At 38.6% G+C, this 22,818-nt stretch overlaps 1 protein-coding gene across 5 annotated transcripts in view; it reads left to right on the forward strand.

The window, feature by feature from the left end:
* The window catches only part of CACNB2 (calcium voltage-gated channel auxiliary subunit beta 2), a 1,003,604-nt gene that overhangs the window by 918,262 nt on the left and 62,524 nt on the right, over window positions 1–22,818 (forward strand). For 3 of the 5 annotated variants that reach the window (XM_086941951.1, XM_086941953.1, XM_086941952.1), the window contains 4 exons: window positions 1,407–1,483; window positions 7,138–7,271; window positions 15,060–15,140; window positions 18,713–18,771. In XM_086941951.1, the coding sequence (XP_086798077.1) occupies window positions 1,407–1,483; window positions 7,138–7,271; window positions 15,060–15,140; window positions 18,713–18,771 (351 nt within the window). Of the gene's footprint in view, window positions 1–1,406; window positions 1,484–7,137; window positions 7,272–7,416; window positions 7,437–15,059; window positions 15,141–18,712; window positions 18,772–22,818 lie in introns of all 5 variants that reach the window. The other 2 variants (XM_086941954.1, XM_086941955.1) reach the window with 1 other exon arrangement.

The raw sequence follows: 22,818 nt of genomic DNA on the forward strand, positions 1-22,818 counted from the left end.
TATTACTGTGTATATTCACAAATGCTTAGCACACTGCCTATGAGATAAGCATGTCGGCTCGTGCCAAGCTACCAAGGGGGTGAGCAGGGGTTTTTAAAGGAGTGTAATCCCCTTATCCTGACTTAGAAGTAAGGGTCCCTATTTTGACAAAGGTGAATACCATTGCCAATTAGAGACCCCCAGATCTATCACTATTGCAGTAAGGCATACACTTATTTGGTGTGAAATAAATTACACTGTATGTAAACTGCTTTCACTATACATTGTAGTCATTTCATTTAGCTCGTACAGTCATGCAGGAACAATCCTGCACATAGGTAAAGTATTTGTGAAGCTGTAAATTTCGCGCAGTGTGCTTCGTATTATTACCTATAGTTTTAAACACTTGTGCATTATCTCCCATCGGGCACCTCGTCAGTGGATTGGGGTGTTTAGAGGCCGTTTTTTTTAAGTCCCAGGGCCACTGCTGGTACCTCTGCGCCTTTATTCCCGGAGACCCAGGGTGGATGTAAACAAAGAGAGAAAATAGAGAGGATGCGGAGAAATCAGAGAGACAGGAGAGACGAGGAGTGCGAGTGAAAAATAATGTGTATTTATAAAATCTTATCGCTAAATGACAGACGTTTATTGTTACCCAGTTCAATGGTACTCATTTTATCGACATCAGATGGATGAAATGCTGAGTGGACCCGCCGGGATTTGAACCTGTGACCATGATATCGAACACAGGCCCCTGCAATGTATGCTTTAGTCCACTGAGCCACCAGACCCAAATAGATGATTGAGGGAGAGTGGAGAAAAAGTGATTGGGGCTGCTTAGAACACATGTGCCAGGGCTGGCTTTGGTTCCCTGTCCAGCCCTATGCATTTTAATGATTTAATTTTGGTTATCCCGTTAGGCGATTTTTTTTGCAATAAACAAAATCATTCTAGCCCTATATGCACGACTGGATTTGTTAGTTAAATGTGCGTTATTTCATGAAAATTATGCAAAATTATGTTTGCTATGCCCATAGCACTTGACCTCTATCTCGCATGAACACTGGACGCTCGGGTATAGTTTGCATATCAAAGTCACACGAGACACCAGTGTGAGACTTGCTTGAGCAGAAGGTGTCTTGCAGCACATATCAGTTTCTCAGTTGTTGCCAGACATTTCCTGCTCGAACCAATCTCCCTCTGGAGCAAAGCATGTGTGAAAGAGTAAGACCTATTAAAAAATGCTGTGGAAGCACAACCCTATAATTGAAATGTATGCAGATTACCCTTGCCGAATACAAATTTTGGTGGGGTCTATTTGTACATGCATCATTATTTTACAAGTAACATTGTTGCTTGCATTAGTTCTTGCTATAAGAAATAGTTTACATCAACTGATAACATAGCTTTCTATTTCTTTCCTTTAGTAAATCTGGAGCAAACTCGTCTTCTAGTTTGGGAGATATTGTGCCTAGTTCGAGAAGATCCACTCCTCCAACATCTGGTAAGTATCTGCTTGTAGTTGTCCGAGCTTTATGCCTGAAGGTGTTTTTTAGGGTATGGGCCAGATGTATTCTGTTTCATTTTGCAATACAGGGCAGCAGTCAGACTTTCTGCACTGCATTTGCCCAAGAGGGAGGAAAACACAGTGCAGGGTCGTATCTACCAAGATTTACAAACTGCTGGTGGTATCCCCTCCACTGGAGGGCAGCCTTAGACCATAGTGCAAAGGTGAGTGTGCGATTTCTAACGTAGGGTTTGTACTTTAGGCATACATACTCTTCCAGCATAACGTTCTATGCCTAGAAAAGCGCAGAGGATTTCCGTGCATTGGGTGTGGACCATGCAGTGCAGCCCACATACAATAAATTCGTTTTACAGAAGTGTTCGTTTTTTACGCACACCCTGGTGTGGCTATTATCGTAGATTGTGCTTTATGTTAAAACATCTGGGTATTTGCCTGATCTGCGTAGATTGTGCTTTATGTTAAAACATCTGGGTATTTGCCTGATCTGCCCCAGCAATGGCCCCTTGACGCAAAGCAAGCCAAGGTACATTGCAAAACACCCTTTGCGCTAGATAGTGAATACTCCTGTACGATTTTAAGCCATTGTGTGTTACTTTGCACAAACGCAGAGCCTTAGTAAATGTGGAGGTGAGTACAAGCTCATCTGTTGCGCGCCTTGAGACCCTTGCGGGTGAGTAGTGCGCTATACAAGTATCAATTTATATTTACATTTACATATGAAAGAGGCGTACGTTTACTTGCACATGTGCTTGGAAACTGCAAACTTCTTTCTCCTACAAAACACCTTTTCAAAATGGAAATTGAATTAATCTGAAAATCAGCGGAATCTGCACTTTACTATTAGTAGTTGTCACTTTACTCAGGTGCCTTAAAAAGTAGGATAACATTTTCTTGAAATGTGTCAAATCGAATTTCTCGACTTCCCGTCAAAGTCTCCGCAGTTAGCCAGTTTACATCACCCCTCGGTTGCTCGTGGCATCAGTTCCACTTATGTAAATACGTGCAAAACCATCAACCTATCCAGAGAACATGATAATACTTAAACACTACAACATTTAAGTGGAATGAAAATGTGCCAGTTTCTTGTTGCATCGGAGAAACACGAGACCTCAATGTCATTCACTCTGTCCAGGTGCCCCATGTCTCATCACTAGTTTCCCCCTCTTTTTCTCCTATGAGGTATGGTGTTGCAGAAGTAGCATCACTTTGCTCATCACAACACAGTCTTACTCTTCAAACATGGAATCCATTTATAAGGTCTGGTTTGACTGTTCAGCTGTCTGCCGGACCTATTGTTACCAGTTGTTTGAAACATTCATTCAGGTAGCTTTGGCTCCACCTAGTGGAGCGTTATTTCATTACCTCATGCAATAAGCTATTTGCTGCATCTGTCTGCCTTCTAGGAAGTGCTATAATGTGAATGCACAAGAGGCTAGGTTACATTCTGTGAAGTACACTCAACTATCACAATGGTTGCCGTATTCATGCTCTGATCCCATAAAAGCATTATATACAAATAGGTCCCCTTTTTGCTACTTTTTTCACAACATTGGCAAAGGCTTTCAGGTTTTTTGGCAGAGTTTTAAGTGATAAATATGTGCCCAAGGCATGCAAAGAGCATTGTGAATGCATTTGCTGGCAGTGGTTATTACTACTGGTGACATTTCCTGGAGATCTGAATGAATTTTTCTACCTCGCAGTAATTCACAGGATTCATTTAAACCCGTTCTCTCCCCCCAAATAGCCGCAGGACATACATTCAAACCAGCTATGGGAAGTATTGATGGTGGAGCACTTCTTGACCAAGTCACCGAATGTTTTTTTAAACATACATTTTCTAAATCCGCATCAGACGATGGCCTTGTTCACAAAATCTCAACCAGCGCCTCGTGTTATCCAAGAATGACACCATTTGTTTTCCTCAGAAGGTACCATCTTACTCAATAATTTCTTGCAACATATGTTTTGGTGCTCTGAGTAGTGCATGCAAGAGACACAGAGGACACAATTTACAAAGCAATTTGTGCTGGTAATGTCGTGTTAAGACTCAAAATAGCATGATATACAACTTCTTGCCACTCCCAGAATATGACTACCAGTCAAGTGTGCATTAACTCCTGTGTGATGTCATCTCACAAAAAAAGTAGCATTACTCAGGAGTACTGTGCCGCGACCAGTCGCGACCCGTGCAGGTAAGCGTGGTGAGGCAATGGGGCCAGGGTGGGGGTGGAGGGGGATTCAACAGACGACCACGAGGATAAATTAAATAAATAATAAATGTTCCCTCGTCATCTTTCGAAATCCTCCCCAACCCCCCAACTGGCCCCACTGCTTTTATCTGCACTGGTTGCAGCTGTTTTCTACTGCCATTTCCCACAACCAGTGTCACACTCAGAGCAGCAGAGAAGTGTTGGACACCGATAGGGCCAATTTACTATCCTAGCTCAAGGGCTGCAATATTTGGGCTAAATATAACTTTCACCAAAATAGTCGAGAAAACTCATTTAGAATTCTAATACTCCTCCAAAATGAAAACTTAAAGAACACTGAAATTTGCCATTGATGGTTAGGTAAACGAACCATAACTCACATCTACCATGCACTGCTTATGACAGTATAGATGACATATCAGGACATATTAAATGGTATTGATGACTTCACTGATGACATCTCAAATAAAATCATGGCACAAGTTATGTGGTACATTGGTTGAATCAATAAATAAATTAAGTAGGGCACTCTGTTACACAATTTAACCTGTATTTTTTGTTTAAGCTGCAAAGTTGCGTGCATCACAGAGTTGGGAGCTGCCGAACCTCCCCTTACATGAACACCAAAAATATTCAGGACCACGTAGTACCTGAAAATCTGTGAGCACTGCCTAGTGTATTTAACATGCAATGTACGTTGTTTGCATACCATAACTGGCAAATTTCAGGGCTTTTAAGGCCTGCTTCAACTGACCGTAACGAACTTTTAACTGTGTTATGTTCAGTAAATGTATTTTCTTATGATGCAATTCATTCATCTGCAACAAATCCATTCAGCACTGTGCACAGACTTTGGCTGTATGCAATGGGGGTTGCCACAAAGCTTGCCCTTAAGCCACATCCTATGCCCACCTAGCACTGGTCGCCGTTATTGGCCATTTAAGCTAAATAAGTAGCAGCAACTTGGGCAACCTACCAGAGTTCATAATGTTTTGTAAAAAAATCATGATTTCTAGAAAAATTACAATATTTTGACAAAATTGTGTTGTTTTTTTCCTAATGCTTTATGGCCGCTGTGTGGTGGCAACTTACATGAAAATCCCAATTTTAACTATTTTTTTCTTAGTTGTTTGGCCTCATTTTCCACACTTCTGAGGGGCCGCAGTACTCTCCTGGGGCCAGGCAACTCTTATAGTGCCCCCAATTTTGCTGTAGAATTCTTTTTTCCACTAAACAAAAATCATAATTGTGTGCAAAATCATGATTTTCAAGATGTTGGGGGTAAATTATTGCTTTCATCAGCCGGTCACATTTGTCAAAAAAATCAAATAAGATTTATCGCAAAATTTCAAAAATGTGATATAAAGAGCCATGGTTTACTATACATCTTCTATTATCCACCCTGCAATCTTTTTTACAGGGGAACAACTCAAATCTGTCGAATGAATGTAGTCCAAAACTACAAACGCTCTGTTTCTGAGTGAAATTATATTTGAATTCCACATTTGGCAAAATACCAATCCCCTCCCCCACCCCCACTCCTCCCACCTCCCCACACCTCCAGCTCCCTCATCACCTCCCAGGCTTTTTTCCCCTGCATGGAATTGCATAACATTTTACATTGCGAACGAGAATGACAACACTAACTGAGTTTCATAGTTAGTGAAAATCAACGGAAAGTGCAGCTGTACCATAACTTCACTGTGGTGACTGACACTGCTTAATATGCATGTGCATTTGTGTGAAAGTGCACGTGTATGGGCGCTACAGGAGTATGCTTTCACGTTCTTGCATGCCTTAGCGAATCAGTTCTTAACTGTTCAACTCCCTATTATTAAAAGTGTAAAGAGGAAAGTCATTTTTGTATATACTCATTCTATATGAATGCACCCCGAATATTCCTATTTTATTCCCTTTTATATGTGTTGCGAACAATTCACTAAGGTATGTAAGAATACATAAAATAATATTACAGGAGTAGTATTTTATTATTCCCCAAATGCCTTTGTAAATAGGCCCCAATGTCTAATATAACTTCGAGCCCCAGACTTCAGATCCCACTACACACAGCCCAGTAATCGTGTAATATGGGCCTATATTGCCATTGAGCGATTCTGGTGACATCATAAACCACAAGGTCAAAGGACAGATGTTTTGGAAATTTCACCGGACGCTCGCGAGGACAATATAGGAAGTTATTTTACAAGTCTCCTGTTATGTTTTTTCTAATATTACATGTGTATTTTGGTGAAGTTAGCATGAAAACAATGCTTCTTTCAAACATGGAAATGCTATCCTTTTACTGTTTGATGATCTTTTAATTATGTAGTTGAGAATATAATGTTTCAGGCAGAACAGGCTTTGCTTTCTTAAAAACAAACCTTTCCTGGCAATAGCAATTGAGATTTTGGAAGATACTTCCAGATAGGTAGAACTAATTACTGGCCCCATACTAATTAGAATGTTAAGCTTTCAAGAACGAACAGTTGATTACACAATAGCTAGGCTCAGAGATTGTGTAGGCTTTTCCTGCAAAGTTTAACTAACAGGGTGCATGAATGCAATGTGAATGTTCTGATTTTGTTATTTCTGTCAGGAAGAGGTAACTAATTAAGCACTATTGAAGCTGTGCAAGGTCCTGTCCAGGAAAAATTGAAAATATTGCACAGGTCCCTGTGCAATATGGTCTTTATGGTTCTGCATTTTGTGAAATAAAAGTGCCTGCACCTGTAGAGAATCATCTAAATTGCTATGTGCAGGGCTACTGGAATTATGTGGCAGTGAAGGGCCAAATTATGCGGCAGGTTTGACTAAATTATGTGGCAAAAAGGCAATTTATGCAGCTTATTGTGGCACATTTTCTGGCAGTTTCACTCTGGTATTTTGCCTTTTTAACACATTAATACTATCTGGATCCAAACTTCAACAAAGTAGTAACAGTTTAACACCTAAATAGAGCAACCAGTAATTGATAGAATACCAGAGTGCGTGCCCCTGTGCAGCAGCCTGCGTGGTTCTTACTTAATAACTTTTGATCCGTTTAGGGTTGAAAATATTTTTGTTTAAATCTCCCAATCATGTAGCAGATGTGAGATTATAGGAAGTTATTGCAGCTGCGATATTGCATAATTCCAGCGGTCCTGGCTGCGTCATGCAAACAAATCCATGCACATCTTTCCTGTAGGCGATCGAGGTAAATTAGAATTATTTTGTTGTTGTTATACTGTGTATATGTTACAACTTCCTATTTTACAGGTTTAATATTTCCTCTAGCAGTTTTGCATCATTATCTATTGCTGTGATTGATATTTTATACTTTTATATCCCTGTTGCTGCGATTTTCTTTTCATTTCTAGTTCCCTGTGTTATGTATGCTCCTCCTCTCCTCACCTTGTAATTGTGAATTATTTGTCTGTATAGCTTTAGACTTAGATGCCGCCGGCTTAGATGCAGAAGAAAATGATATGCCGGCAAACCATCGCTCCCCCAAAACTTGTGCAAACAATGTAACGTCGCCCCTCTCCAAAGAGAAACGAATGCCCTTCTTTAAGAAGGTAACCGCAGCTTCCGCCGTGCCACCTGTCCACCTGCTGACGTGCACCGCATCCCCGTGCGCCACCTGTTAAGTGTCTGTGTCCTTTGGCAAGTCAATAACATGCATGCTTTGTAATTCTTTGTTTCTTTTCCATGCTGCTGTAGCTAAGCAGAAACAGAAATCGGTAAGTTTGCATGGAGGAGACTTGTGTTTATGCGGCTGCTGGCATCATTAGCATGTGGCCCCCATTGTTTATACAATTCTTGCAGACATTTCTGGAATGTGAGGCCAGATCTCAATTTGTTTCTGCTAAAACCAAGAGTTTCGATGGGTTTGACTCTAAAATGTCAGGCCAGTTTATATGCGATTTGATGGAGTGTACATTCCTATACACAGTTACTGATGTTAGACCCTAACAAGCCATACCTTAAGTGCACTTGTTAAGTGCAAGGGTGCCATGCATTCTTCTCCATACATGCACTTGTGGATGTGTATTACAGATGTTGACATTAAAATGTTCATCTTATCCTTTAGTTTCATCAACTGGCAATGTCGATAGCGGTACTCAGGAGGGAGTTGAACAACTAGCATAGGCTGTAGTTACTCTTAAAAAAGATATGAAAGTACCGTGGCAGTACAAATGAGTTCATCATATTGCCTGGCTAGCACACCTGACTGCCTTGTATGTCCAATGGTGCCATGGTATAATCATAAATGAGGACAGCAGGAGTGGTGCTCGATTAATAAACAAAAAAGTGATGAGTCGAATGCTTGAAATGAACTCAGGTACTGGTAGTCGGAGCCGTGTTCCAGCCCATCGTTGTTTGCCCAATGAGACCCAGACCAGACGTGGCCCCAAGCTCATTGTGCATTGAAATTAACTTTAACCCCTTCGATGCTGATGAGCTCGTCATCAGCTACGGCGCTCGTATGCTGATGACGAGCTGAGCTCGTCATGTAACGAGGGATTTTGAAAATAGCCGCACACAGCGGGAAAAGCCGCCGCAGCGATGCGGTTAAACTCACTGATACGGTCTAAGCAGGCCTACATCGGTCAGGGTATGCATTTAATCAAATATAAGCCCTTATGTGTGCAGTACCCCTTGTTATAACTGTTATTTGCTGGCCCCAATCTTTTAATGAGAGGGCCACTGCCTTATAAAAGCACTACTCCTGCTTCCTTTTATCTTTGTATATTTAAAAACGTTCTCCCTGTTTTACTTATCATGTATATCTGTGCAAAGTCGCCCCGGACACGGGGCATGTTTTATGCTGTTTTACGCTGATTCAATATGTTGATGTTTATCACATGGTGGTAAGTTCCACCCTTTTACGATTTTAACAAATCAAAATAAAAGTATTATATACCGGTAAGGGTATGCTTGTGTTTCGATCTGGAGGGAGCCTGGCCTGGGAGGCCAGGGTGGACTCTTTCAGGCGGGGAAGGACCAAGGGTGATTTACATAAAGCTGGTCTGTCTACAGTCGGTGAACATCGGTAGCCTGGAATGTGGCTCCAGTAATTACTATTAACTCAGATTCATTCAAGCATTCTACCAGTCACTCTGTGTTTTCCTCAACTAATATTTTATTTACTAGATACACATTTCTTAAGGGTGCAAGACTTCTTAAAGCATATGAACAATTATGTACATATGAATATTAATGGGCCATACTCAACATAAATATTCAAATTTATATAATATGGGATAATGGACGAGTGATCCAGCGCACATGAAATAACAGGCCCTTAGACACAGTTTCCTTGATTAGCAGGTGCATTCAAATTTAGATCACATTAACAAGTATTATAGTGATGCTGATATATTTGCTGTCTTTTACATTGCAAAGCATATTTATAATTTTCACAGCCACATATTCTACCGATCAAGATTCTACTACGATAATACATAAATATTTAATAACTAAGAATAGTGATATAGGCCCTACAATACTTGTATATTATAGCTCATAAATTAATGCCAAGGTGTCACTAATAGATACTCTCCTGTTTAAGACACACCATAGACCTCATTTCCAATTTCCCTTTACTTGGGAGGTAGTAAAACACCTATTAAGCACCGCTGGGTGCGCAACTCACAAGGTGCGATATTAACTCTCCACTCTGAGCTTCACAACTCTGACTAGGATGATGAGGTAATAAGAGCATTTTCCACTGGTTCTTAACTGCCTAACTCAAAATAATATTATACTTGTATGCATTATGTCCATCAGGCACTAATTGTCAACATGTGTGTGGCGAAATCATGCAAAATCTGTGAGCTAAACGTACCACCAATTTGGGCGTAAACTCACAATAGCACCTCACTCGGGATTAATGCTGGACTCAGGATGAGGACCTTTGGAGAGGTCCAACGTCACCTTCAACTTGTGTCCTTGATGTTTCCTCCTGACATACAAAAACTTTGGGCAACTCTTGCAGACCTGCTTGCTAGAGGACAATACTCCAAATTACAGGACGAGGGAGAGAGAAGCAGAGATTCATTCAGCTTCCCAAGCCAGTACTCATATAATCAAAAAGAATGATTTACTTAGGTCATTTTTCCAGTCTCTTGGAAATTTATTGATGAGTACCCTCAGCCACACTGTCACGGCTGCGGTGTATCTTGGTTCTTCACTTATTTAATTAAGTGGAATGAATCATTACAGGGTCTTGGCACCTGAGTGTTCTGTTTTGGTAGAGGACAATAACCTATTCTATCAAGTAACAACTCTAGCTGTCTTAGGGTCTCTTCTACACTGTTGATTAGTCTTGAACTTAGTTTTGTGTCAGTCAGCTATGACTAAGCAGCTCATGTATCACAATCTGAAATCTACAGAATATGTTTACAGGCCATCAACATGCATCATCATTTCCAATGTCTGGCTTTAAAATAAATATTAGCAGCTATGTCCTTTCACTGTATAAACATTGAGTTTGCTTCACATGCTAATGATGTCTTGGGCAATGGTTTTTAATAATTTATTGTGTACAATTAAGTAGTAGCCCAGCGAAAGGACTGACGCACACATTTCTTTGAATGGTCTAGGATGCTTTTGTTTGCTTCTTGTGCCATTTTGAGCTATTATTATACACATGTCTGTGTGTCCCACTTTGTTTTTGTTGTATCTGTTGTATTTGTTATAATTAGGCCTGGGAAAACAATTAACATCAACATGAATATTATTGGTAGCATTTGGTGGGGTTCTTTTTGTATTTGATCCGAAAGTAATTATTAATATTTACACACTCTATGCTTATTTATGACATATTGTTTTGTAGCTATTATATATAGTAATACATGTTTTGATAAGAAATGTGTGTACGAAATAGAAATACTAAATAATCAATGTAGCTTTTTGCAGTGGGGTGATTTAGCTACAGAAGAGATATGCAATTGCTTAAAAATTATAGGTTTGCATCCTATCTGGGGCGTGTACTTTCTCAAATTTATGCAGTCAATCAATTTAGTAAGAGTAGGATCATAATGCAAGTTAACAGCTCCTAGACACAAATTAGTACGTAGAGTGTGCTATGCAGGTGCACTTACTATTTTAGCTACTGCAAAGCATAAAGTTGCCAGTGTATTGTGCTACCCATCAAGTGCACAGCATCTTAAAGGCATCAGGACTGGTGCTACATTACATATTTGCAAAGTGCTGTCCTTGAGAGCCGATATCAGAGGGTGCCAGATTGTTGGTAGAAGCATTTAATGTGTTCCCAACGTCCGGTATATAAGGTTCACTGATAGAATATCGATGCAACAAACATCAATGTCCTTAATATTCAAAATAAAAAATAAAAAACAAATATCGACTCCAATACCTTAACAGGTAAGAATAAAAATATTGAATCAAAAATATTGAGGTAAAAAATATTGATGTAAAAAATAGCGATGTAAAAATAAATACAAAATAAAATAATATATAGTAAATATAATAAATATTGATATTATTTTTAACAAAATAAATTACATTTAACATACATTTTAACTAAATAGATCAAATACACTTAATTAAAAAAATATAAACATACAAACATACAAATGTATACATATATTTATTTAAACATAATGTATTAAGGATCTTTATTTAATTTTTAAACTTTAAAATGATATAAAAATAATATATATATATATATATCAATGATGTAAAAAAAATCTATAATAAATTAAAAAATAAAACTATTAAAATAAAATTAAACTTACATTTACCAATACAATAAGAGCAACAGTAAGGAAAGTGTTGGATAGCGGAATAATTAAATGTACTATTCCAACTCCAGTGAGTGCAAAAGTAGGGAAAATGTTGTATAGCAGAGGGGTAAAATTACTATTCCCACTCCAATGATAGCAACAGTAGGGAAAGTGTTGTATACCAAAGGGGAAAAAATTACTATTCCACTCCAAAGAGTGTAACAGTAAGGAAAGTGTTGGATAGCGGAGGGGTAAAAATTATTAGTCCCATTCCAAAGAGTGCAACAGTAGGGAAACTGTTGCATAGTGAAGGGGAAAAAATTACTATTTCCACTCCAAAGAGTGAAACATTAGGAAAAGTGTTGGATAGCAGAGGGGTAAAAATTACTATTCCCACTCCAGTAAGTTCAAAAGTAGGGTAAGTTTTGGATAGCAGGAGGAATTACATTCACCATTCCAACTCCTGTGAGTGCAACAGTTGGGAAAATGTTGAATAGCGGAGGGATAAAAATTACTATTCACACTCCAATCAGTGCAACAGTAGAGAAAGTGTTGGATAGCGGAGGGGTAACAATTAATATTCCCACTCCAGTGACTGCAACCATAGGGAAAGTGTTGGATAGCAGAGGGGCAAACATACTATTCCCATTCCAGTGAGTGCAACAGTAGGGAAAGTGTTGGATAGCGGAGGGGTAAACATTACTATTTCCAATCCAGTGAATACAGCATTAGGGAAAGTGTTGGATAGCAGAAAAACAAAAATTACCAATATAAATTAAACAATTGAAAAAAAATCTAAAAATATTACAATATTGTAAAAATCATAAAATAAAAAATATTTTAAATATATACAAATAAATATATAAAATATATCAAATGAACACATATAATATGAATTACATATAACAAAAACCTACAAATAATATGTAAAATTAATAAATACATTTAAAAACAAAAAATATTTAAAAGTAGCAAATATTAGCAAAGAAAACAATTAATTAAAACATAAATGTATATTTTTTCTTCTACTCTATCACACCACACCATTAACAAAAACACATCAACATTTTTAATTACATTTATTTCCATAGCTAACATAATTATTAATCAATTAATAAAATATTATTAAAAGTGAAATTCACATGCTTTAACACTATAATATCCACAACACTCACCTAAATTAAACTAAAACATAATAAAACTCAATTAAATATTATTTTAAAAGAAAAACTATTACTATTTGCAACTAATAATTAAACATTCAAAAATATATTTAATATCCCCCTTTTACCCCTTTAAAAGGAAATACAACACACAAACAAATAAACAATTACACAAAATAAATATCAAATAATTAACATTAATGAACAACTATATAATAAATTAAATACAACATACTCACCACCCATTACTTCTATAAACACCAAAACACACACCTACAATTAATTACACAATTGTCATAATTAATTACTAATTAATTAATTAAAATTAATTAACAATTAGTTAATTGATCAATTAAGAATAAATTACTTCCCACCCTTTACACCTATAAACACCACAACACACACCTAAGAGTAATTACACAATTACCATAATTGATTACCAGTTAACTAATTACAATTAATTAACCCATTAAATATTAATAAATTACTTTACCTATTAAACACTATAACATCTCAATTAAACAAATAATAATAAATACAAAATATTCAATCAATTTGATATAATTAAATTACTTCCCACCCTATCATCCTATAAACCCGCTGCCGAACTAAAAACGCAAAATTCAAATAAAAATAATTATTGACTACTAAAAAAAAATCAATAAATTGTTTATAATTAAATTAATTCCCACCCGATTCTCCTATAAACCTACAACCCACTACAGAACTAAAAACACAAAAATGTAACACATATAATAAAAATACAAACAAATCTTATACAAAAAACATACATGACTTGCATATAAAATACATACGAAAATACGTAACATTAATAACAATTCGATATCTTTAATAACTATATTTTTGCAAATAATATTTTACACTTCAATAGTTTTAACATCGATATTACTTACCTAAATTCGATATTCTGGACCACGAGTATTTGTCTGTCGATATTTCTGACCCATGATATTTTTAACTCGATATTTGTGTAAATTGATATTTTTGAGTCGATATTCTGTCCCTGCACCATATTTAAACATCAAAATGCCCCTTCTCCTATAGCCAACATTGTACATTGCTCTACATACCACTTGAGGGTTAGCCAAGTAAACCTGTTCTCTGGAGGCATTTCAGCTGAGCATGGAGTATGTTTAATGTATGTACCGTCAAACAATAGGTCCATCTAGTGAGGAAATAGAGATAGGCAGGCCACCCATTATTTCACACTTTTAGACCAGGCACAGAATTCCCAAAATACATGTAATATGATTTCAAAATGGTGAATAACATACTTTGAGACTGAGTCTGTGTAGGACCAATAAACGTCATTCAAATGATTCATTTAACAAGAGACCAATGCATTGGACTCTTCTACAATTATAGATGATCCTGTTGGGTACCACATTTTGCTCTTTATTATTTCATCATGAGGTTACAGAGGTCTCCCTCTGGCAAACATTGAACTGAAAAGGAGAATTCATTATTTCCATGGCAGATGACATAGTGGCATTAAACATATATACAAGGGAATCTGCCAAGAGCTCATTACCATTTCACAGCAGAAGTATCTTCAGAAATATACACATGGGTAGTATGCGTTAGGTTTAGGACAATCAACAAATACAATCAGCCATTCTATAATGACCTTACCTTGGCCGTGACAGCCACACTTTGAAAGGGAGATCAGGGTCAGACCATGCCAAAGATTCATTTCTGAGGCCTATTCCCACAAAGATTTTTCATGTGTTAGGGTAACATAAACATTAAAAAGCTATATATCTCTGGATGCAGATTAGTGATTTACAAAGGCAAACGAATCACAGCTTTGAACATAGAATTTTCCTCTGCAGATAGTTGGAATGGTGTTTGATATATTGAGTTTCCTAATCCTGTGATACAGTATCTCCACAATGTAAGAACTCAGGACGGTGGGAAATAAATATATGCAGAAAATGTATTTGTATTGCATATATTTAATCATAAGTTCTGAAGCTTCTATGAAACCTATCCTTTAAGCCCTTAATATAAATCAGCTAATACGCTGCTGGGAAACTCCTAAGCATCACTAGATTTGCAGCTTAAAGGTGAAACAGTCTTGCAGTGAAAAAGGGATTTAAGTTTGCAGTTCTCTAAACCGTAATTAATCAAATTTTAATGGTATATTAAAGAAGAAGCTCAATTTACTATGGCCCACATTGTTACTTGTAGGTAGGTAGTAAATATTGACAAGGCTTCATTGTTTTCCAAAATCTTAGCCACTGCTAAAATATTTACCAAGTAATAACCAGACATCATTTAAGCTTCTTAACACATGTAGAGACAAAAATAAGTTTAAACCTTTTCAAGTTTTTGTTCTTTTATTAAAACAAAAGAATGATATGAACTGCTTAGAAAACAATACTTATAAATTTGTGCATAAATCTGAGTGTAATTTCTCTTTGAACAGACAGAGCATGTCCCTCCCTATGATGTAGTGCCTTCAATGCGACCTGTAGTCCTTGTGGGACCTTCCTTGAAGGGATATGAGGTAAGCTAATAAGTGATAATAAAGGTATCTGCACAAACCACCATCTATCTCAATGTTGTGAAGTACTGTACCCAGAAATGTTTAATCAAAAACTTGTGCAATTTTATGCATTTGCAAACAAGCTCACGTAAACAAAACATGATTCAGCCGCCATGTGTAAAATTGAAAAAAGAAAAACTAACACTAAGGGCCCAATTACGATGATGGTCGGTAAGCCTCCGAACCCTCATCGGAGGCTTACCGACAGTTATAGTAGGTTTACATTCCGACCGCCTAAAACAATGTCAGCAGTCAGAGTGTAAACCGACCGGTCAATCCGACTCTGTTCCGATGGGCTCAAGGAGCCTGTTGGTCAGTCGGAAACTGCTCCTAATCCCTTAAGGACTGCGTTCTGCCGTCAGAGTTATGATGTTGGTTTCCCACAGCCTTTTCATGCTGGCCTTTCTGACATGGAAAGGCTGTCAGAAAGGGACTTTGGGGGCTCCTTGCAGGGCCCTCTTCCCTCTGTGGCCTATGGTCATGTCACCCCCCCTCCCTGAAAATGCCTGCAACGTGTGGCATGCACCATAGGGTGCCTGCCATGCGGTGCAGGGATTTACACAAACTGCTATTTTTCAATAGGAGCTTGTGCTGCGAGCGTTTTCTGCCTGCCGATCAAGCTCCCATTGAGAAATAGGAGTTTGCAATTCCACCATGTGCAATCGCATTATTATGAGGTGTGCAGAAATGCCGACCTATGGTCGGTCGGTTCTCACACAGGAATGGTGTCGGTCGGAGGCAACTCTGACCAACATCATAATTAGGCCCTTGATTGTAAAAGTTATGGGTGATTTCTTCTCTCTTAGCAGTCCTTTTCTTAGGCTATACATGCTATTGAACTGGCAGTAGCTAGGAGCCACCCCCAAACTGAGAAAGAAAGTTGTAGTGAGATCTGTATGAGAACTTATGGTAAGTCAGGATATCATATACAATAAAACTGTTTGACAGAAAAGTCTTGTCCTAAATATCACATACAACAATGTTTGCCTTTTGGTGTAGAATTTCTGTTATTATCCCTAATGGGGAATATTTTTGTAGATTATATATTTATATTAGATGATATTCTGACAACACATTTGAGTTTTACTAGCACTATAAGAATGTTCTGATACAAATTAGACTTCTCAGTACAGGGGCGGCTCTAGGCTCATGGCGGCCCTGGGCAGGGAGTGTAGGTAGGGGGCCCCGGACGAGGGTGTCTGGGTGGGGCGTAGCCCCCCAGAGCTCAGGAACTAGGAGGAACACAGGCGCGGAGGACAGTGAAGAGGGGGGACCAGGGTCAGGGTGTTTGGAAGTGGAACAGAGCCAGAGGCCGCCAAATCCCAGCATGTGGCCACTACGCAAATATGTGTCCATCCTCAGAGGATTATTATATTAAGGATATATATATTGGTGTAGAGGCCCCTAGAATTTGGTGGCCCTGTGCAGGTGCTCAGCTTGCACATGCCTAAGGCCACCCCTGCTCAGTAGCCTGCAAGATCCGCTATAGCATCTCAAGATAGAGACTCAATTGTCCTTAAGAATGCCATACTTCTCGTACGTGACTTGGTAGTTGTTTTCTGCTATAATGGACAAGGTAGTCTTGATGTATGATACACATTCAACCAAGATTGGTTTGGGTTGCTAATGTGTTTGTCTTCTAAGCTTGGTATGAAGTGTATGTTGAAAATGTTTGTCCTATTTTGCTATCATGAGTTTACCATGAACAGAGCTTTACAAAATGTGAGATTGCTCACATCTTATATAAAAAAAAATCTTCAAATTACCAATGGTGACTTTATAGGAGTGAATCAGGAGTCTGTTATGATATGCGGTCAGTAAAAAGCTGGCTTTGTCATTATCTCCATGATGAATCTACAGTGACTGAGCTTCATGGCATTGTTTCTGTTTCTTGAACTCTTACACAGATATTGGTTTACTTGATCTGCTGCAAATAGAGAGCTATCATAAACAACAGTGGATTACTGAGGTCAAAGACTTCCATCAAAGATGCTAAACAGCCAATCAAGTCAGAATTGTTCTTAAATGTTTTTGCTTTGGCACACAGCTCTGAATTGTAGTTTAAACCAATTCATATTAAATGAGATGCAGAAGAATTTCAGTGCCAGAAATTTATGTTGATGTTTTTTTACCCAATAGATGTATCACACAATGCTAGTTACAGTTTTGTTTACATTAAGCCCCTCGATGCCCCATTAATTAATTTTCTCTGTGCATTTAAATGTAAACAGATACTTAAAATGTAGCTGTCTGAGAGGCATTTCCATGCATGTTTAAATATTCCTATAAAAATGTGTTCCTTCAGTGACAGCACATTTAGGGCCTCATTATGATTGCAATGAATCCGCATACTCCGGGCCGGCGGAAGCCACCGCCGTCCCGGAGTATGCGGATTCACCGCTGCAGCCACATAGAACACCCACCGCCAGATTAGGATGGCGGTGGGATTGTGGATGGACCAGCGGCGGACTGCAGGTCCGTCCGCCACTGATCCGCGGGGAGGGGAGGGCTATTTGGTGATGGTGTCTGCAAGACACTGTCAGCCAAATTAGGATTTGCACGGAGACATGCTTTTCCGCGGCGGCTTTTCCGCCGTGGAAAAGCATGTGGACTTTGGCTTTTGGGGGCCCGTTGCGGGCCCCCAGGATGTCGGGGGCTGGGGGGTGCACATGGGGGGTACCTATGGTACCCCTCAACATTTACAGGCACAAAGCGGCAGGCACCGCGCGGTGCCTGCCTCTTTGTGCATGTAAATGTAATACATGCATTTTTAACATTGCGGCGGGTGCAGCTTGAAGCTGCACCCGCCGCAATGTTAAAAATAGAGGATGTGACCGCCACCCTGGTGGTCACATCCTAATCTGCATGGAGGGACCGCCGCTGCCCCTGCGGATGGTCCCTCCTTCTCTATGGTGGCGGACGGACTCAGGTCCGTCCGCCATCATAATCGGCCCCTATATACTTAAGGATGTCTGGCACATTCCTCCTATTATTTAAAGCCCCTCGCATGGCTTTTTGTGAGACTGTACCATTTTGTTGTTGTGTTTTCCAATTTTCTTGTCAGAAGTGATCTACAGAACAGACAGTTTTAAGCTAGGAAAGATGGCTCTAATAGATAAACAGTGTTGTTATGGCTTAAATCAATCTTAAAACTATAATTTCTGGCATAGGTTTATTTAAAAATTGTCTTCAGTATGAAATATTTTGACACTCCAGCCCCTGCTCCCAGGCTTATGACTGTCTAAAGGGATACACTGTAGGAATTCAGGCCATTTACTTATGACATCATCAATGTATCATGCAATGGAAACACACATGTTTTTATGATTGTTATTACTGGTGCACATACAGGGCAACTCAAAGGCAATAGGTGCACAGTCGGTTAGTGGCGGTCTACTTAAGTGTAATGAGAAAAGTACTGTAGGATATCATGACTGGTTCAGTGTTGATCTTTGAAATGCATGCCAGCATTATCATTTGTCAGTCCAGTGTATATTCTTATAAACAAATGTCCTGGTTTTTATTCTCTTTAGGTAACGGATATGATGCAGAAAGCATTGTTTGATTTTTTGAAACATAGATTTGAGGGGAGGTAAGTATAGTTGGAGTCACATATTCATATTTATTCCTGCAATGCATTGCTACCTGTTCACTGTTAACAATTTTATATATTATTCATGAAAAAGGGGGGTTTTCAAACACATGTTCTATCACATTCCAACATAGCTAGTCTCTAGTTCTGTGTATATGTTCGCAAAGAGATGATCATTACAGTGTGTATGAAGCTAAGCATAAAAACAAATGTGTAATTTAAGATATGCTTGCATGATTATTAGAACACTTATTAGTACCAATGTGTTTTATTTAAATTCTCAGTTGTTTACTATATGCTGAGTATGTTTCATATAAAAATACATCATGGTGTGTACTGGAAAAACAAATAGTTAATGGTAAATCGTTATTTTTGTGATTAAAATCTATACTTTTGTGTATGCAACAGTCAAGCATATTCCAAAATGTAGGTTTGTAACATATAGGTATTCATTCTACTGATCAGAACAATCACTTTGATTTCACCCAACAAGGCAATATTGTGCACCTTGGTACGTGATGAGGAATGAAAGCAGTTTGTTTGGTACTTTCAGAGACGGTCGTACATTTCACAATGTTCGAAAATAATGCCTGTGTTCAGCCATACTTTTTACCTTTTCTATATTTACCTTAGCGAGTGGAGTTCTGCGATGAAAACTGTGGTTGAGGACCAGGAAGCTGGAGACATATGATAGGAGGGAAAATAATGGAGGGAGAGGCAAATGGGTATGGGGATTGCCTTTGGTATTTCTCCTAATGTAAGGACTAAGGAAGGATAAACTAGATAACAGCTGGGGCATTTTCATGAAATTATTCACCTGTTTTTTCAACACATATGTGCAACCACAACTACATAACCATGATATTTAACATGAGTGCAACCACTACATGCACTACTGAGTTACCCTTGGTTACTGTTGTACAAGAATATTCTAAAAGTATGTGGATGACTTGTAAATTGTAATACCCTTGATCGGTAAGTTGGTATAGGACCAACTCATGCTGAATTACAGATAATAACGCTTTCTGGAATGAAGGTTAAGAAATTGATTTAAACCTGAAAATAAAATTCAGATTACAGGATCCGATCACATACGATAAAGAGGAATGAACCACACCAATAGTTTAGAATTGATGGTAAAAGCAATTCTCTTTCTGGACACAGTAAAGAACTTGTGGTTTTTGTTTGGCTCATGTATGACAGTGAAGTACCAAACTAATACAATGACTATCACATCAAACCTCTCTCTAGGATCCCAAACTTCAGCTGGATAACATGTGGTAGTACTAGTAGTAGAACATTTAGCTGTCTGGTGCCATGTTTCTGCCACATGACCGCTTTGCATTGAATGTCTAACCAGAAGAGTAAAGTTTAACATTATGACTATAATACACAAGGCAATTTATGCTTATGGTTTAGTAAATATATGATAACAATGCACCACTCTAGTCCTCATCTTAGCTCTTGTAATAACTAATTTTGACACATGGATAGTTAAATGAGGGATTGTGGAAGAGCATCTCCAGCATAAGCAAGTGCGATGTTGCGCAAACTGCCAGATAACATTGCATTCTGTAACCCAGCTGTCTTCTGTCCAGGGTTGTCCTGTTTTTGAATTGTTGAATGCCCTTGTGTTTAAGCGCTATATAAGAAACAGATAATGATGTGGCCAAGTTTGATTGCCATTTTCTCAGTACAGTAACAATGAGTTGATGGCATCATGATGACCATCTCCCAAGAGCTGAGATCAGCTTTAGGTATTCCAGTCATTTGCAGCCCAACCTATCCATGAGTCCAGCCAGGAGCAGCGTAAATGTGACCATGGGACCCAAAGCTCACAAGAGTTTAATACAGGTGTACTCAATCTATAAGATGTTATAAGTTATTAATACATTAGAAAAATCTCGCGGAATCACCCTGGAGCAGCGCAGGTGTGGCACATAGAGGCACAGCTCTTAGGATGTTATAACTGATATACCTATTCTGTGGAGTTAATTCAGGGAAGTTTAGGCATGACCCTGTAGGTTATAACTGATTTTATCATACCATGAGAGGGGCAACATCTCTAAGATATAACTAACTTATTCCAAACATTGTATGAAGCAATAATGTAGGTGTGATCAACAGTTATGGGATACAGAGTGGGACGAGTGGATCACTGTACATAGAAGACGTGCTGATATACTTCGCCCATCCAGAGACAATAATCCCTTGACTTCTGCATTCGAAATATCTGATACATACTCCGGTACTAAATTGGTTGCATACCCATGGGTACACCTGTGTTCCTACAAGTTGGACTCCAAAGACATTTTTCACAACAGTTTCATTTCAATCGGAATCCATTTATTCAATATCCAATTCCTTGAAATTATATTCATTTCATCTCATCCACATTTTTTTTAAATTACTCCTTGTTTAATACAGCCTTTATGGCTCCTATGCATTTCGGGCTGAAAGCCCTTCTTCAGGGAGCATTGCTGCAAAAAGATTGTAGCACACAGGATTGTGATCTCATAATGACATCTAACTCTCAAATTAAATCGTGTACATTACAACACATCCTCAGTTTACAGACAAGGTGTCTAGAATAATCATTGAATTTCAGCATTAGCTATTTGCATGCTTCTTACACTTGTGTATGTGTTATAACCGTGTATATTATCAACTCCAGTTCCTTTAGCGTGTGGTTGTGAAATCTAAATGCGCTCCGTAATGTTCAAGCATTAAATATCAAGATGTGACCTCTATCCTGAACATGTTTTATGTCCTCATGAAGACAAACTGCGTTATACCGCGGTATACCCCACGTGTGTACAACTCATAAATATAGTTAACTCATGGCATTCGGCACTCGTAATAGTCCTGCCCTGTTCATAAAGAGATACATTTCATTTAGTGTGATCGCGCAACGGTAATATTGCCAAGACGGGTGCTCTTTGTAGCTAAACTCACTTTTTGTAAGTTCCCAACGTTTTCTTCTGTAGCGTAGTTCCGTGTGCCAATCTACAGCACTTTCGCGTTGTTTAGTGCCCTTACTCACGATTGGTTATTATGTTAGTCACGTGGTCGCAGTACCCGAGATTTCATAGATACCGTAAAAAGACTATATACATCGCATGCAGTCTAAACGATAGATTCTAAACAGAGAATACCCTTCCGATAGTTGCATCTGCTATGCTTCCATAATAATAAAAAAGGCCGGAGATATTAACACACTTTTTTGTGAAATTTACAGTGTGCAATAAGTCGCGCTGTTGTAAACGAATCTAGGACCCTAGTGTAATTTTCCCGATTCATGCCCTTATATAGGTATACTTTATCATATCCTTATATATGCATAGAAATCACTACCCTATTTGGCCTAAGCCATACAGCCCAAATACGGCATGGCTACTTCCACTAAGTTCCGAGAATTAACAACAATGTCTTGAAAAAACCCGCCTTCAGCAGCTAGGGACTTCCCCATGCTTGAATATTAAGTTCTCCAATAACTCTTGACGTTTTCCAAGAATTTAGCCTTTGAGTGACGATATTAAGTCCAAACATGCGTCAAACTCAGCACCTTCAAAGTATAAATATGCCTAGGTTTGCCCAGACAAACACATGGTGGTTTGGAGAAGATGAACTATCTACTTGCCCGACACCCTGCAGCAGCAAGTGCCAAAGTAAGCCCACCCTCCAGCTGACGCGCTGAGAGAGACGCTGTCTTTTCTCTTGCCGAGAAATCCAGCTCCAGTGTTTCTGGTTTACCCTTGCGGGCATCTGGGAAATCGAGTCCTGAGAGAGAGATACAAGACCTCTTTCATTCTAAAACCAAGGTACGGAGCTGATTAAACCTCTTAGAGAATTCTTGGAATAGATTCTTGGCAGAGAACTACTAAACTTAGGATACTCCTCACTTACTTCTTCCCTCGTACTAGACTTAGGTTAGGTACACCGGGGTAGGCGTATTTTAGAAGCACCAGTTGATTACTTTTAGTCATTATTTATTACTGTATGTATTTTATACATTTTATGCACTTTATGGCTGAGAAACCATATAAT

The sequence above is a fragment of the Lissotriton vulgaris genome, chromosome 10, assembly GCF_964263255.1.
Source record: "Lissotriton vulgaris chromosome 10, aLisVul1.2, whole genome shotgun sequence".
NCBI classification, from domain to species: domain Eukaryota; kingdom Metazoa; phylum Chordata; class Amphibia; order Caudata; family Salamandridae; genus Lissotriton; species Lissotriton vulgaris.